General features: G+C 35.4%; 2 protein-coding genes across 2 annotated transcripts in view; one reads left to right on the top strand and one right to left on the bottom strand.

Moving 5' to 3' along the window:
* Window positions 1-4,980: 4,980 nt before the first annotated feature.
* On the top strand, window positions 4,981-7,505 carry LOC128990639 (uncharacterized). Its single transcript, XM_054413120.1, has 2 exons — window positions 4,981-5,416; window positions 6,720-7,505. The coding sequence occupies exons 1-2, from the start codon at window positions 5,092-5,094 to the stop codon at window positions 7,364-7,366; spliced, it is 972 nt and encodes a 323-aa protein (XP_054269095.1). The 5' UTR covers window positions 4,981-5,091; the 3' UTR covers window positions 7,367-7,505.
* A 1,877-nt stretch (window positions 7,506-9,382) lies between these two features.
* LOC128989693 (cadherin-99C-like) overlaps window positions 9,383-18,224 on the bottom strand; it is a 131,672-nt gene continuing 122,830 nt past the window's right edge. Inside the window, exons 20-30 of the mRNA XM_054411691.1 lie at window positions 16,919-17,035; window positions 16,117-16,366; window positions 15,465-15,613; window positions 15,095-15,238; window positions 14,477-14,701; window positions 13,818-14,083; window positions 13,207-13,431; window positions 12,966-13,062; window positions 12,494-12,626; window positions 11,727-11,853; window positions 9,383-10,936 (exon numbers count right to left, since the gene is read on the bottom strand). Coding sequence (XP_054267666.1) covers window positions 10,804-10,936; window positions 11,727-11,853; window positions 12,494-12,626; window positions 12,966-13,062; window positions 13,207-13,431; window positions 13,818-14,083; window positions 14,477-14,701; window positions 15,095-15,238; window positions 15,465-15,613; window positions 16,117-16,366; window positions 16,919-17,035 — 1,866 coding nt within the window. The 3' untranslated portion in view covers window positions 9,383-10,803. The remainder of the gene's footprint in view (window positions 10,937-11,726; window positions 11,854-12,493; window positions 12,627-12,965; window positions 13,063-13,206; window positions 13,432-13,817; window positions 14,084-14,476; window positions 14,702-15,094; window positions 15,239-15,464; window positions 15,614-16,116; window positions 16,367-16,918; window positions 17,036-18,224) is intronic.

The raw sequence follows: 18,224 nt of genomic DNA, 5'->3' as shown, positions 1-18,224 counted from the left end.
GTATTTTTAATTTTTTTTATAAAAACTGTTGTTTTTATTAACAGAGTTTGATTTGAATCGTTTTAGTCACTTTACATTTACTAAGTTGAGATATGGGTTAACTATGGCATAAAATACATTCGTTCAAGCGCTTCGTTAAATAATATTAGTAAAAGCTTTGTCCAACTCTCTTTCCTTGGCTGTTCCGCATTTTCCTGAGGTAAGTCTAGATCAGATAGGAAATGTCAGTGATAGTGATGCATTTGTGTGGGAAAGTGCGACGCACGACCCGCTACTCCGCGTGCGGCACTTCTGTGGTATATCTACCATTGCCGCATGCCACAGTGCGGTAAACACTCCCACCGTATGTGGGAGGTTCTGGTATGTCACTTACCATGGTCTGGTAGAGAGAACGTTTTAACTGTCGTGGAAATGCACTCAGTAGAATTGTATGTTAAACGTAGGTGATCGAAATTCTGTTGGTTTATTCTCCAATTATGAATTTACCAAGGATACCCAGTTGAGTCACTATAAGTTTTGTCTATAGCTTTACATAATATTTTGTGGTACAATATTTCTCAAGTAATGTGGTTGACCGATTGAAAGAAGTTCGAATATTTAATTGGTTTTATGTGTGATAATTTTGTTTCAAAAAAAGGGTCTCAGCTTGTATTTGGTATACGAGTATTTTCAAACTTCGGATTTTACACCCTTTACCATGCTTATTCTGCCCCTCAAACCAGAATAATAGTTTTGGCCTCTGCAAAAAGTTCTACGCCATCCGTATTGGTCTTGAATCTTCCAACGTTTCATTCAAAATCAGATTACCCAATTACATTATAAGTCGCACCAGTTTCTTGCTATGCGAACCATCACGGATCAGGTAAGTAATAATACATGTTTTGTATTATTCTATACCACCCATGTAGTGTGTTTTGCAGGGTCCGGCTCCAGAAGCAGTTTTCTTCATATTTCGCCAATGATTTCTGGGTGTTAACGGCTTTTTGCTCACTGTGTTCGTACAAATCAAATTCCTTGTTCATTAACTCCAATTCAAGGAACATAAATTCCATTATACTTATACACATGATTATTGACTTGATTACATTTATTTTGACCGTGAAAATACTTTTCTTATTAGATAAAAGTTTGAAGCCTAAATTAACATATAGAGCTTTAAGCGCCTTTCTGTGAATAACTTTTTCCATGTAGCCGTTTGTATGGTTTGTACAGTAACGCCTCAACGCCTGAATGACACCTCAAGTCCTGATCTTATCTCTTTGTTACAAGCCGTGTATTTATTGCTCTATGGCACTCAACGCAAGGCCGATTGCCTTATTGTTGCTTTAGTTGCATTCTTGAACAACAATACTACAGACTTGCAAAACGATGATTTACTGTTTACAGCTTATTTAGTTAGATTTGCAAATCACAATTGATACAAAGGTAGGTTAAATTGTTAACCTTCAAATCCTTCGTTCCCTGATTGAACACGAGTGAAATATTAATTTGGTTTAATTACTACGAATAAATTAATAGAAAACACGGTTAACACTTTAGTTTAGTTTTTATACTGAATCACATTTATAATAAGTCCAAATAGGCTAAGACAATTACGTTTAAACCAAACTAATAATTTGGAGCTCTAGTTAACCTATAAAAAATACCTTATTTGTTTTACACTTGTAAACAATCTCCATTTTCAATTTTGCCACGTTTAATTTAGTTATAAAGCCAATTTCTCGTAAACGTCCCATTCTATTCATTCTTAATATAATTAACTATAATTTTCTTGTAGACGAACAATCAATATTGAAAATATCTACAATAAAGCACACACAATGGCAAACTCGTGTTAATAATTAACATATCAGCTGTTGACCAGTATTGTTGCTTTAGTTGCATTCTTGAACAACAATACAACCCTCTTGCAAAACGATGATTTACTGTTTACAGCTTATTTAGTTAGATTTGCAAATCGCAATTGATACAATGGTAGGTTAAATTGTTAACCTTCAAATCCTTCGTTCACTGATTGAACACGAGTGAACTATTCATTTGGTTTAATTACTACGAATAAATTAATAGAAAACACGGTTAACACTTTAGTTTAGTTTTTATACTGAATCACATTTATAATAAGTCCAAATAGGCTAAGACAATTATGTTTAAATCAAACTAATAATTTGGAGCTCTAGTTAACCTATAAAAAATACCTTATTTGTTTTACACGTGTAAACAATCTCCATTTTCAATTTTGCCGCGTTTAATTTAGTTATAAAGCCAATTTCTCGTAAACGTCCCATTCTATTCATTCTTAATATAATTAACTATAATTTTCTTACAGACGAACAATCAATATTGAAAATATCTACAATAAAGCACACGCAATAGCAAACTCGTGTTAATAATTAACATATCAGCTGTTGACCAGCATTGTTGCGAGATGCGAATATTGTTAGTCATTGGATCGCGGAACGTAAAAAATTTGGATCTTGTTTGTAAATATGTAGTGTTGTAAATACTATACCAGTCATCTGGAGACTAACAACATGAAGAAACAAAGTTTTACACTTTGTACAATGGCCCTTAATCACGATTTGTGATAACACAAACGATTTTAGTAATTAAATTCAACAACTAAATCTAACATTTATTTCAGTAGAAGAATTGAGTTTTTTTTGTTCACCAACTTAACTAACTTGATTATATTTCAATTCAAACAATTGAACACATGACTACTTTGTGAATTAAACAAAAACCAGTCTCTTCGAAAATTTTATTTTTAATAGAGATGTTAAGGTTTTATTTAAACTAATAATGGACACTGCCTAGTACGACATACAATAAAAACATAACATACCGGTAACAATATTACCTATACGAGTAAAATTCTTAACGAAACTTGCAATAACGCCTCTGTTCAATTCGTCACCATCGCCAAGATCCCCCAGGAGTAAGGAATTTTTCAATTTCGGCACACATGTCCAGTCAAAATGCTATTCTACGTTATTACTGAACATTTTTTGTTTTTGAGTCATATACTATCTACACGTCTTTCAGCTTCCAATCTATTCTCTATCCTTACACAAGCTGTATATCTCAGCCATGGCAATTCCTGCTCACCCACACCCAGCGCATTACGTACTATTGCTACCGTTACGTTGCGATGGTGTCTGGGTGTGGGTGTAACGTAACTGCGTCACGTGTGCCTGACATCATGACGTCATGACCAGAAGCACATGTCGCTATTATGCAGATCTACCGCTCCCAGTCGCTTGCCCTTTATCAGCCCCCTCCCCTCTGTAATACTCTGTTATTATCTCTTGCATTCCAATGCGCCACCCTGGAGTCGATGCAATTAGTGCAGCTTTGCTCTTTGAAGTGTATTAGTGTTTGTGTTTCCTTGACACAGGGGCGTCATTTGGGGGGGCATTTGCCCCCCTGGTTTCTGGGCTAGAGAAAAAAAATATGCTGTACTAGCTAATATACAAATTTTTTATCCTGTCAAATCCTAAAAAGCACGGCAGACAAAAATCTTACCTATTCTCCTACAGTAATTTGAAACAAAAATATTATTTTTGAGTGTCTCAGTCAAATTAATTGTGTCAAATTATTTTATTGAAAACAAAATGTTATTTGCTTTTAAATACTTAAATACTTGTGTTTTATTTAAAAACCAAATTAAACTGTTATAAACTATAGGCTGTGAATACAACCGTATTCATTGCTATAGGTTTAAATGTTGTACAAGAGAATTTGGTCATATCTATATATTAATTTGAATAAATCTAATAACAAAAATAATATTAATAATACACCATGAAACTATTGATCACGTTTCTTAGATGAATAACTTACCAACATATTATTATGTTTCTGTCTGTTGTCAATTATTGTTAGTTTCATTAATTTTCTGCCTAAATTTATATAAATTTTACTCATAATTTTGTTTTTATTCGAAGTGCTTTTGACAATTAATATTAGCTTAAACCCCTCTTTTTTGTTTCTAAACTGCTAAATTTTCCGGGGGAGGACCCCCGGACCCCCCCCCACCGTTTGCTGGGGGTATTCCGTGCCCCCAGTGTTTGCCCCCCCCCCCCAAGGATTTGGTGAAATGACGCCACTGCCTTGACATTCATAGTGGCGTTTTGCGTTTGAGAATGAGAGAACACTACACTTCGTGATGAAAAATGCTGCTTAAAAAGCAGTCCAAAATTTTTGAAACTCAACCCATTTTTAGCAGAATTAAAATAGCTCCTCTTCAAAGATTCAATGATGACCAACTTTCTTTATAATGGTTTAAAAAACTTGAATTCAAATTTTACAGTTGATCGCTAAGTTTAATGTTAAACCACAGCCGTAAACAAGAGAAAAAAACAGTTGATGAAAATTGGGTTTTTAAAGGCTACTTTTAGTGGTGATTGTAACCTGGGACACCTTTGAAGCCTAGTGTGAATGTACATATTTACTAATATATGTTATTGCAAATTTAGCAAATTACTAAACTAGTACCAATAATTGACTTAAGCAAACTTATTCTCTGAAAAATAATAGGGTATTGCATTATCTATATTCATTTTGCCTCGTAAAAAAGTTTCTAACTTAAAGTGATTTGATCATGGATTCCCATCGTAATAATAAAATCGTATTCGTAAATATATAATAAAGAGAAGCCGGAGCATCCACTCTATATTCTACTCAAATGGTACCTTGGCCGCGGGGTGATAAGAGCGCCATCGATACAGTGGTCCGCGAAGTTGCCAGGAGTGACTGTACGAACACGGACTGTACGTCGGCAACAGGTGTCGCCACCATTTTAGTTGCCAGACAGGCGGGGGGCATTGCAGTATGGAGCCCGTTAGTCGTGGTCACGTGGTCTGCTGGTCTCACTCTCACAGTCACAGTGACGCCACTAGCACTAGCTGCGTGCGCATCCGCTCAAAACCTAACAAAAGAACCCACCCCACGGCCACAGTCTCCCTCGTGATTTGAATCAAATCTGACGTGCTGTTATTCTCATGTTCATATTGCTGTATTACGTATTTTGTTTAATCAGTGGCTTTATTAACGGTTTATGCTTGCCTGGCGTTGATTTTCATTAGTTAAACAATGTGGAGTGCCAATAGTGACGTACCAATTGTTGAGACAGTATATGACAGTGATGACACCTCAACTCACAAACCGGGAACTAGAGAGAAGAAAGAAACTTTTGCAAAGAAGCAAGAGGAGCAGTTGAAGAGACTAACACAAGTTATAGATACAAATACAACCGTCGAGGATCTCATCCATGAAATAGAGAAGCGACCTTCTATTTGGGACTACAGAGTAAAAGGTTATGCAAATAAGATTGATAAACTGAATGCGTGGAACGAGATTCTGGCTCATTTTATACCCGAATTTGAAAACAAACCCACTGAGGAGAAGAACATTTTGGGTGAGTAACTTTAAGACATCATTTACATTACTATGTTAAGTCTTTAAGGTATCAAAATGAAATTCCACTCACGAGGAGGATGGCGGCCATCTTGGATAGTTTCAAACAGCGGCTGAAGAGTTATTTATCGGCCAAAAATATTTTTTTGAACACCAGTGTAATTTTGATGCAAATATCTAGTATACTGTGATAGTAGAAATTTGTGTTGTTGTTTCCAATTGTTACAAGTTAGAACGCATAGGCTGCAATGACTCTTAAATCCGCTTTATTTGCCATAGAAGAATGCACTTTCATCACTTATCAGCAAATCTGTCCCTTACTTTGTTACCTATCTTCCTTTCTTTGATGGTACCTGCTTACTACGCTCGACTAGCGACAATAAATTATGGAGTGTAGCCTACCTACGTTATTTTAACAAGGTATTCACTCAACTTAAGATCGACATTTACCAGTAGGCCTACATGATTGCTGTGGTTCAGGAATTATCAACTTGTTGATTATGTTTGCTAGTTTTGGAAAAAGCGCTTTCCTTTAATATTGAGTCTGAAAATTTTCCGTAAGATCCAAAAGGTCAAAAAAGATTAATCTATCGATAAAAGAACAAGAAATAGCTTTTTAGGTTAAAATATAGTTATCCTCTCGCCTCAGGTTTTACAACTCATGTTTACACCCTAAGCAGTGATGAGGGAAGTTTGTTTTCTAAAGTATCTTCAGCAGAGGTTTCAAGCCAAAATTTTTCTGTTGTTTCTGGAAAAATATTGGCTTAGCACGTTTCCAAATAGGTAGCCTTGCATATTTGACAGACAATTAACGGTAGCCTACATCACAAACAACATACATCAACAATTTTTTTTTTATGATAACATCTTAATAATATTCAAGTAGTGTGTCTACTGTGTATCAATGGATGCACTGTGTTCAATTGAATATCCTTCTATACAAATTGAAGAAACAAAAGCAGGCTAGATAAAGGTTTTTTTGTAATTCAGTGTTTTTTACTTTTGACCTTGTTCCAGGGAGAGTGGCGGGTGACGGATGTGTAGTTATTTTGAACTTGTACATTCTTTTTTTAGATGGACAATTGTCACTGGTTTTTGTGTATTACTTGTTCATATTACACACTGCGGATACGTTAACTGCGTCCTTCTCGATTACTTAAATTATTTTTCCTAATTTGAACAATGAGCTAATTTGATCAGCATTCGGTTCCAATTACTTCGGGTTACCCGATTAAGTGTGCATTTATAATAAAGAAAAACAATCCTAATACCTATGTAATTTTTCTAATAAAAACCTTTTTCAGTTACGATCGTGCAAAAGAAATGGAAGGGTGTTCGCAGCTGCTATACTCGTGAGCTGCTTAGGAAAAAAAACGAAAAAAGTGGTTCGAGAGCAGCAAGCAGGAAACAATATGTTCACTTTGATCAACTCAGATTTTTGGAGGCAGTACCAAAGAAAACGGAGAGCAGTATGGCTGCAGAGGAGGCTGGGGAAGATGATAATGTCGAAGAAGAGGATCCAGACGCTCTTCGCTCAGATTGCTCTGATACGCAATCGCCACTTGACACTTCTTTTGTGGAACCGAAGCCAGTCAGGAAGAGGGAATACAGTAATAATAGTGATAACGAACTATTTACTGTACTCTTGAAAAAAGCCCTCCAGAATGACAATGATGATGAAGACAAGCTTTTCCTTTTATCATTATTATCGGAAATTAAAAAGGTTCCCCCACAAAACAAGTTACAGTTACGATCTAATATCATAGCAGTAATAGCCCAAGCGCAACAATCAACTCAACAACAGTGGCCCCCATCACAACCACTTGTCAATCAACTCTTTTCAAATTCAGGACCATCTCAGCAATCCCAACCGTACTACGATACCCCGAGAACACCCCCATCCCTCCGCCACCGCAAATCGTGGAACTCTCAGAGTGATAGTAGTTGTTAACTTTAAAGCATCCAGAGCCTTCTTTAAATTGATCATATAAAATGTTTACCTTTATTACAAAAAAAGTACATATTTTTCTTTTTATTAGAATTAGGTATGAATAAGTATTTTTTAATTCTGTACAGCTCTGTTAATAAAATGTAATACAGTATCCACATTTTTATTTTTCAATAACCAATCAAAGTTAAATAGTAACCAAATGCTTTATCTACACGATGCAGATGCACTCTAATTATACCATGAACAATGAACATTTAGTACACTTTATTTACTTGGTTTGTAAAAATAATGTGTTAGATTAGCAAAACTAGGATTGGATCCAAACAATTAAATTATTTTTGTTTTAATCCAATACTACCGGTATATACATGTTTAAATGTTATTTACCAATTAATTATATTGACCTGTTAATTTGAGAAGGGGTTAAGGGTGAGAGACCTTTCATGGAATCTAAGCATCATTATGCAACAATGTGTAGCCTATGTAGGAGAATTAGGACTCTTAAAAATCATCAATCCAAACAAGGAACTTGGAATATTTAAACATTTTAAATCTATTTCTTATTTTATTAATTTATTGTAAATTTTAGTTTACAATACTCGGTTTTCCTATATTTAATCAATCTTTAAGAATAATAATTATGATAGTAAACTGTGGCCATGTTCAGGCTAGTTCCTTTTATGAATTAGAAGGATGCAATGATTGTATCCAAAGCCAGAACAGCTGATTAGATGACATTTCTGTATCCCAGGCCATAGTCTCATTACTTTTACTTAATTTCCATATCAGGACTAATACCAAGCAAAGCACTTTCTTATATCAATCTACACAACTGCACTCACATTCCCTTTGAAGTTTCAAAAGAAGGAATTCACTTGGTATCTAAATACGAAATAAAACCAGAAGTCCCTCTATTTAAATAAGATTTTGTTTCTGCTGTAAATATGTCACACCAATCTCTACTCTAATCATGCAACTGTGATAAATGAATGAAAGAGACACAATGTTTTTTTATCACAGTTACTGTCATTATTTCTTAAATCTAAGCCTATTATGAATAATTTAAAATTCCGCCCGCCGCAGCAAACCTGCCGACTAAGCGAATTTCCATTTGTCTGAATTGATTTTCAGTTAAATATATTTTAATAACATTAGGTTTAACGAGTACCTAGGTTTGCTGCTACAAGGAAACTAATAAAGTGTGTTTTTGAGTAAAATATTGATAGCTTAGTACAAAATAAATAAATTTGCCAAGTTTGATCAAAATATATCCATAAACAAGCAAACTACAACATTTGACAATATTCTCCATAAGAATAACATGGGAATTTAAAATTAAAAATTTTTTTTAATTTTCTCCGTTACTAATAATTGAACAAAAATACTTTTATATACTAAATCATTAATTTTTGTAAGCTCTTTAAAAAGGTCTAAAGAGAAATCGGGAAATTTTGTGTTTTGAGGGTCAAAAGTGAGAAAAACCAATTTTTACCCCATAAAACCCCCCGTAAAGCCCCGTTCCCATGGTCCGATCGTGCTGGTTCGCGAACTCATTCAAGTTTATCCCACTTTACACCTTTAAACCAAATTTCATCAAAATCGGACAAAAATTACTCAAGTTATCGCGTTCACGGACGTATATATATATATAAGTCTATATATATATATATACATATATACAAATTTGAACGAATGGTGTTTTTGGCCTCTGGGGACATCAAAATTAAAAAGTAAATCGGTCCCGGGTCTAGGTCTTACCGTGCCACCTACGGTAATAGCTACTTCCCTATAGGGAAATTCGCTAATAATTATTTCTTCTTGAGAACTTACCGTAGCAAATTTATGATCGTTTTTGCTTTTGGTCTGGTACACTAAATGAGGCCCTTCTAAAAATTAAACAAAAATATAATTATAATTGAAATATGTGGCAAATGTTTAAAAGTTGGCAAATTAATAAACAATACCGTAGTTTAATTACAAATATTTATTTCACAGAGCATCTCATTCAATGATGGAAGGAATGCCCAGTTTACAGTGCACAATAAACATGTGTAAATCATCTTAGTTATAAACTAAATTTATTCTCTATGTACAAATTAACAAAATATAAACATTTTAAATAGCTCTAAGTAATAAATCTATACAATATAAAACAACATTGAATCAATTACATATTCTATTAAAACTATAAAAGTCAATATGACTAGGATATCAAAGTCAGCTGATAGAATCAGCAATTATTATTGTATGATTAGTGTCGATAATTGTATAACAATACAATCATTGTGAACAGGTTTGCAAATGTGTTAAGTCAGTCTCGTTACACTAAATAATCTTTATCATTTGGCACCTTTAATAGCCCAAACTGATTAAAATATATAACCCTCAACTGTTTGTTATGCTTAATTTTTCATAACTACAGTTTTTAAGTACATTATGGCCGCACGGTAAAAAATTAAAACTAAAAAGATAAAAAAATTAATTAAATTACGTCAGTGGTTCGCTCAGGAAAATATATAGTGTAAATTCTTAGTTGGTAATTGCATGTAAAACTACACTATTTTGCATTAAAAATATAAACCATTACTAGTAATTTTGTATACAAAAATTTGATACAAGGGTTTGTTACAAAGTGTTCTTACAATTATGGACGGAAAATATTGAGCAAACAGTTACAAACTTGCATTGAGCTATTTATAAAACAAACTGCTCTCCTAAGAAATAAAGATAAACAATATATTTACAACAATACATCTTACACACAATTCGTTAAATTTTTCTTTTAATTGGGGCGAGCTTGTTTCTGAACGCAACCCGTTTCGCAAACCGTTGAAACGCCTCCATTAGTTATGATGTCTAGCTTAAGGTAGCAAGGAAATTTAATCCTCATTATAATTCAATGAACCGATTTTAAAATAAATTCTAAAATAAATAGAAATGAAATTATGATCTAAATGTAAAAAAATATGTAGTGGGGACTTAATTGTATTTTTTTTAGAAAAAAATATTTTTACCAATCAACTCTTGGGAAATCACTTGCTCTTTGTTAAAATGGGTATTTTTCATACATTGGCTTAGGGTTCTAAAATATAAAATGCAAATTTTCTACAAATGGACGTCAACGAAAATGCAGGGTGACCTAATTATATTCATGAACATAGTAGACAATATCGGACGGTATATTATATTTTATGGACCTTAATCATTCACATTATTTAAGCATCTCTGGCACATATATACAATCACATTTTTCACATTTAAATAGTCAATCATTCGTTCACAATATTCACACTATGACAAGTACAACCTTAAAGTGTTATGGCATGCGTGAGTCATTATTTAACTGTCTTTGAGCATATTCGATCGTGTAAGTAATCTAAGACTTAGGTTCACTTATGTCTAACAGAGTCACTGTCACTTAGTGTATCTGTTGAACACTATAACTCGGTGGTGGTCTCGATGGGTGATCTGTCGATGAGATAGTTGAAGCCCAGGTGGGAGTAATCTTTCTTTTCTCGGAAGGTAACGTTCTCGTTGGTTGAGCTATTCAGCCCCCTCTCGTCATCCGACCTGGTGATTTAAAACAAATTTTGATTTTTAATCACAAATAACTCTTCTGTTTGTTACTAACATAAGCTATTTAGAAAAATAATAGTATGGTGTACCGGTTTGTGGGAGTTTTTACATTTTAATACAGTGTTAATATGAATCAAGGTTAGGAATATGTAGTTTATAAAATACAATCCATTTTTATAACTAGAATTTGTTGTTTCCATAACTAGACATTAGCTGCGTGCTACTATAATTGTAGTACCTAAGCACTAGCACTGCACGCAACCGACTATAAATGTAGCGCTGCGCTGCCCTCACTAACATTGCCTCGGTGTGAGCCCAAGATTCGTGGGGGGGGGGGGGGGGAGCGTTGTTATTGTCGCCGCAAGTAGTGCCAGTTTTGTACGTCATTTTGTTACAATTTGTTTTTGGATTGAACTTTTTTTATCTCGCTGTGTCAGTGCTTTTTGAGCAGTGTAGTGTGGGGTTTTTACTTAGATTTAATTACATGGAATAGGATAACAATAATGACTGCGAGTGTAGCATTGTGAAAAGGAACCCAACCTCAAAATTGTTGATCACAGCTTTTGCATCAAAGTACTCTACAATATTCCAGTATATGCGTATCATTTTCATTATTTAACAAGAAACAGAATTCAATATTATAGGGTTGAATGGTAATCAAATCCAGAATATAACCTTTACAAAACCTTTGTATTATTTTACTTCATCAAAATGGCCTACATTAGATTGTGAACTTAGTTTACCCCTGCTCTGTACGAGGTGTCAGTTGTTTAACAACACTCACTTGTCATACACGGGGTTGATGATGCCCGGGTTGTGTATGTTGTTGTTGTTGACGTTGTCGTGTCGCCCTATCAGACTGGACGCTCTGGTGGTGGTGGCAGCGTCAGAACTGACTGGGCTCTGCTGACCTGTGAATAACAGGTAATGTCAAGGAAGGGTTGTACAATTTTCATGCGTCAATTGTTATTCAATCAATCAATCAAAATATATATTTTTTTAAAGGATTGTTTTTACATGTATTACCATTCTGGGTGTCACTCATTTAGCAAAGTGTTACTCTATTTTTATTTAAGGTTATTTTAGACAACAATATTTATATACTCAAACAATGAATTTTATCAAAGAACAAAATTAACTTTTCATCTTTTCCAGCTATTTTACTCTGCTCATGACTGACTATACTAACTCATTTAAGAGTAAAAAAAATCCAAATTGTGTTTCCCTTTTGTTACTTTTTTTGTACCTGTCTATAAAAGCTTTTAAATCAAAAGACACCTAGATTACTAAAAATCCTCACAACGGGAGTTCGGAAAATAATGAATGTTTTTTCATAACAACATATAGTTAACATATATAGCTATGGACATTTGCATAGCTTGGCGGGTATTTTTTTCATATATTGAAAATGATGATTTACTTATGAAGTTGTTATAGAAGAGTGTTATAATGAGTTATAAGTTATAAGGAGCTATTATAAAATAGGGGACTTTGGGTGTATCTATGATCTAATCAAGTCTGTTCAATACAAGTTTTAGTTTTGAAACCCACCTATGCTGTCACCATTATCTTTGGTTATGTAGCTCACATTGTCTAAGGTAAAAGCGTGGTTTTTCCGGCTAAAGTCTAGCTGGAGATCATTGTAACTCTCGTTGTCGTCTACTGGCACACTCATTTGCAACACCTGTAAGCAAATAATTTGTTTTTAATTTTATGCACAACACAACTATGGGGTACCTACCTACAGTAGAATGTCCCGTTGGGTTCTGGACCAAGTCAGATAAAATGGTCAAGTCAGGAAACTCTCTGATTCTGGACATTCTACTTGTCATACATTTTTAACATTTATTTCTTGGCTTTCGGAATTATTTTCAACACATATATTAATTTGGCTAACTGTTTTGTGCTATTCAAGCCATCGAAAGTCCGAACAAAACATAATCCAAATGGAAGGATTTGTGCTGTGTAGTCTGTATGTAGAGATAAGCTTACCATAGAGTCACAATTTGGTCATATAACTAACCTGAGTCTCATACTCCTTGAGGTTCGGCTCTACATACACTGGATCATATCTAGGAACAACATACACCCTGTTCATCCTGTCTTTGTAAGCTTTGTATCTGAAACGTAGAAATTACACTTGAGTTATCTAAGATTGGATTATTATTCAAAAAGGTTAATTGATGACAAAAAGTAAAAGAACAAATTTGACCTGTTTCATTATTTACAACAAAAGTACAAAGCTAACGTCAATCTTCACCCACCTAGACCAGGATATACAGATGTAGATGATGCCAGTAGTGCCCAATATAAGGATGAGTGCAGCAATGATGATGAGAGCGTAAGGGAACACCTCCCATTGTACAGCCACTACAGCAGTACGCACAGGTGTCACGGTGACAGGTGCTTGTATGGTGGTGACTGGCACCTGCAGCACCATAGACACCTCCTCTGTGATGTTGGTGAGCGCTTCCGGGCTCAGAAGTGACCTGGGGAAGAGAGAGACTTGAAATATTTATCAAGGTATAGAGGAAACACACTTTGGTATTTTGTGTCGGAAATGTACCTATGACGAGCAAGGAAGAGCCAAAACGACAAGCACTGTGCGGAAATTCCTATCGCACAGGAGAACGTTTAATTCTAGTTGACCAGGTGCTCTGATAACACATGATACATTGTGCCAGCGGATGGTAATATAGTTTCAGTTAAGGTCTTTTAGTTGGGTAGCTGAATTAGTGGCCATACAAAAGTAGCCTTTTAGGATCCTGGGGGGAAAAAGAGGGTTCCCCCCAGGATCCTAAAGTAAGAACACAATAATACACCACAACGTGATGTAGGCAATATCTGTGTTGAATGATTAAATGCTGTGGCTCACCTCTTCACCAGAGTGCTGTTCCTGGCCAGTATCTTCTCTGTGGATGGGTCCACAGTGTAGAACCACAAGTCAGTGGATGCCTGGTCAGTCTCCAATGTGATGTTGTCTTTACTCCACTGACGTGCGGCAACACGCTCAACTCCCACCATCACTCCCCCCACTCCCTCCAACAGACCCACCAGTCTCTCCCCCCACCCCTGCACCTCGCCTGCTCCCTTGCCTTCTATCACCATCACCATGCGACTACCCTCTTCTATTAGGTTGATCTGTGGAAAAAACAAATTATGTAAAACAATGAATGGAAATTTAAAAAAATGCTAGACAAAAAGAAATATGTAGTAAGTTTTCACCCTTCCCCGATCGGTTAGATTGGTCTTGTGGCGGTCAACCGGATCCGCAAAAATACCTGCTTTCAGTCCTCAATATCTACAACTAATATGTGCATATCTGTCATCCATCCTTTAATAACAAAAGATAAAGCGATTCATCCATCATTAAGAGTAAGCATTTGTCACTTCTAAAAACAAAGAAAGCAGCTTATGAGAAAATTTAAAAATAGTTTTCGTTAATCAAACCTTACCAGTCATTACACTGAAAAACTGTTAAACACAACTAATCTATCAGCTTCATTGCAGTACTGTTGATAATTTTTTACTCACAACAACTTCCGTCTGGACGGCATTGGAGTCCTGAGGGTCAGCAGGGTTATCCCTTGCCTCCACAGTCAATCTCAGAGGGAGCTTTTCTTCAGGGAAGTCCAGGACTCTCTTGGTCCGGATGAGTCCGGAGCTGGAGTCTATGGCAAAGTAATCTGCGATGTTCAACTCATCCGGGACGAGTTTATACTCCACCTGGCCCAGACCACCACTGTCCTTGTCTTGTGCCTGGTAAAGAATAGAGGATGAATATCTTATAGTGAAAGCATATCGCAGTAGGAAGAGAAAAAAATATTTACTCTGGCTTGTTTGTAAATCTAGGTGAACACAGGAAAATATTTTACTAGAGTTTGTCGTAATTCATGTAATGCACTAGAAAACAGATTAATTTAATTTTCAACACTTCTTTTCTTTTGAAGCCACCCTTTACCTTAGTATCCATCGGAATAGTATAGCTTGTAGTTTTTGTGGGTTACAGGAACAATTTGTATAGTGATCAATTAATCTCACTACCCAATCTGGAGCCAGAGAAAGGTAACAAGGTCTGTGATATTCTAGTGATGAAGTTAGCCTATATTTATGTAAAACCATTTGTTTAAAAAGGTGTCTGTAATTGTTTACCTTTACTTGCAATACTGATCCACCAATCTCTTTCCGATCTTTTGCAACTGCTCCGTAATATTTCTTTTTCTTGAACCGTTTGCTTGTTTCTGGATAGATGAACTGAGGAGGATTGTCGTTTAGATCTTGAACATGAATCTTAACCTGAAAGTAGTGTGACATATTAATACATTTACATATATATCTTCATTTACCAAAGCAATTGTATGCTACAAAATTGAATTGTAAGGTAAAATTCTGCTATAAGATCCTAGCATAAAATACAAATTTCTTGAACAATGCTATTGAGTGACACTAAACTTAAAACTTTTGTGGAAACATTTTTATAGGCCAGACATTGTATTTTTAACACATTTTGTATGTTTCTTACCGTGGTAGCAGTACGTGAAGGGTTACTCAGTCCTGCCAAAGTATCCAGCTGCAATTTCAATACATATTCTGGCTGCTTCTCATGGTCCACCTTGCCAGCCAGTCTCAGTTCACAGTTTCGGTCCTCTGTTATGTCAATTTTAAACATGCCTGCAAAGAACAGAAATGTGAAATTGCTTAAAGTGAATTTCCACAGAAATGTATTTATAAAATAAAAATAAGATCAAGCACTCTGTTTTTAGCGCTGGAGTTCGTCTTCTTTGCCCTTAATGAATTTTTTTTATTTTGTTTCTATGATGCAGTTTTTTCTGCAAGATAAAATTTTACACCAAAGATTACTATATGAAGCCCTTGGGTGGATGGGAATTTAAAAATATCACAGAAACTTCTGTCCAACATTGCTTGAAAGTTGTATTGGTATCATTGGGGATGGTTATCAATTTTAATTACCTGCGTAGAAAGAACAGGTCAACAGTTAGTTACTTTCAAAATAATCCGGGGTAGTGAAACTGTTAAGAGGACTATACTATGTGTCTTCAAACTTTTGACTGAATAACCACTAAAATCCAAGGCAAAGTTCCTGAATCTGTGCTCATCAATACCTTAAAAGCTACAAACACTTACCAAACCAGATTGTTAAGTTAAAAACTTACCGACTTCATTACCACTGGTGATGGAGCACCGGAAGGGCACTGTGTGAGACTGTACTCGGCCGTGGATCACGTTGAACACCTTGACCAAGGCTCCTGAGGGAGTGTCTTCCGGAACCTCCAGGGTGTACAGGTCGTCAGAGAACCCGAGTCCAATGTCAGGAGGAACTGTGGCAACGTGACGGATGAACACCGGCACCGAGATAATAGAAGAGAGTTGAGGATCCCCAAGGTCGTAGGCTCTTACGTCCACCTGGTGATAGAGGGTTGTGTTGCATTACAAGTTTCAAAGTCACTTCATGGAGTTGTAAGTCGAAACAGTTGGTTAAATATAAATACACGTTTCATTGATGCAGTGAGATAAGAGTCAGCTTGGCTTATTAATATTTTTTGTATACTGTGTTGTTTTAAGAAGATTATTACTCAAACTTTCTTGAGTTCCTTTGCTAACCTGATGAGCAAATACAGTTATGAAAGATTTTTACAAACTCGATTATTTGGTTAAAGGTGTTTGACAAGATGATGATTTGACTAGTAATTTAAAAGGAATCATTTTGAAAGAAGGCAAAGAATTTTTTCCTGTTATGTAGAGTGCTAAAACAGATATTACAAAGTCACAATAGTATAATGTGAAAGTGTACATGCTTAACATTATAGAACAACCTGCAGGTCAGGGTCTAGTAACAATTTTGATTTCCCTTGTAAAATAGTTTGTAGCCATATGAAAATTATCTTGATCTACACAAATCAACAACAGAGTTACATATCCAACAAAACTGTTGAGTTTTCATCATGTTCATATTACCTGATATTCGTTGTCAGTTTCCTTTCTCAAATCATCTCTCACATGGATATCGCCAGAGTCAGAATCAATCTGGAAATATCTTGGAGCCTTGCCTCGACCAACAATCTCATAACGAACCTGTAAATATAAAAGTAACAGTAAATCTTCAACGTAACATTCAAATTAAATGTTTTACACGATGATACATTTGAACAGCATGTACTTACTATTGTAGCTGCGTTTACACAGGGCCAGTTGGTGGACAGGTTACTCAGGGCCGGATTTAGCATTTTGGCGCCCCTAGGCCCAAATAATTTTTCCGCCCCCTGTTCTGGTCACAGTTTCTTTCCTACAAACCTTTATTAAAAACTATATCATGCCTAAAGGCCTATGTTAATTGCTTAAACACCACTCCTCGTCGGAATTTTATCATTGCAAGTTTTTTTAAGAATTATCTTGAAGAATAATAGAAACAAAATTACGTCAAAACTAACTTCCAGTGTGACCAACATATATAAACTAGACATGAAAAACTATATTTAGGATTGACAATATGATAACAAGGAGACTTGAGTTTATGGTTAATCTATGGTGGTACTGCATTCTGATTATATTTGCAAAGCAATAGTCCGGCCAACCATAATTATCCTCAGGTCTGAGCTGAGGAGGAAATGACATCAAATGGTGCTTTGGAGGGGATTTAATTTTTCTAAAACCTGTTGCAAACTCAGATATTTTTTTCGTTATTGAATTTTAAAGATAAACTTATCGTATTTTTAATATTCAAAACGTACTATAATATTTTAACTTGACCCTGCAGTGCAGGTTGTTGTAAACTGATCAAAAGATTAGTTATAATACATTTTCTTTTTGTTAAGTAAGGGTGGTAACGGTGTCTAACACGCATACGCCCCCAATCACTCAGAACAGTGGCGCCGAGCCAGCATAGTGGCAGTGCAAAGAGTACAGTGGCAACTGGCAATACGATGCGGGATGCGTACCGCTCGGGCGCTCGACAACATCCCTACAGCCAACTCCCGTATAACCAATGTTCGTTATCAATGTTGTAAAAAAATTGATGCATAATGTTGAAAAACTGTTTATATTTTCTAACGGTTATTTCTTTTAATTAATTTAAAAATTATAATGCTTTATTGGCAAGAGTTTTTTTTTTATCAACTCACAAAATATGTTAAGCTATGGCTATTTATTTTACTTTTAGATATTTAAAAAAAATATTTTTCCTCTCGGCCGTGCGCCCTCTGGGAGCTTGCGCCCATAGGCCCGGGCCTACCGGGCCTATTGGGAAATCCGGCCCTGAGGTTAC

Source organism: Macrosteles quadrilineatus, unplaced genomic scaffold (assembly GCF_028750875.1).
Source record: "Macrosteles quadrilineatus isolate MER2022 unplaced genomic scaffold, UCM_ALF_1.0 Scaffold_3__2_contigs__length_128488019, whole genome shotgun sequence".
NCBI classification, from domain to species: Eukaryota; Metazoa; Arthropoda; class Insecta; order Hemiptera; family Cicadellidae; genus Macrosteles; species Macrosteles quadrilineatus.
The sequence above is the reverse complement of the archived record's forward strand: the minus strand, read 5'-3'. Positions and strand labels throughout refer to the sequence as shown.

What these genes read in the sequence shown, in the direction of transcription:
- LOC128990639 (XM_054413120.1), top strand. Translation starts at nt 5,092, where the DNA reads ATGTGGAGTGCCAATAGTGACGTACCAATTGTTGAGACAGTATATGAC. An exon ending in TGAGGAGAAGAACATTTTGG is followed by an intron (nt 5,417 to 6,719) that starts GTGAGTAACTTT and finishes AACCTTTTTCAG; the next exon opens with TTACGATCGTGCAAAAGAAA.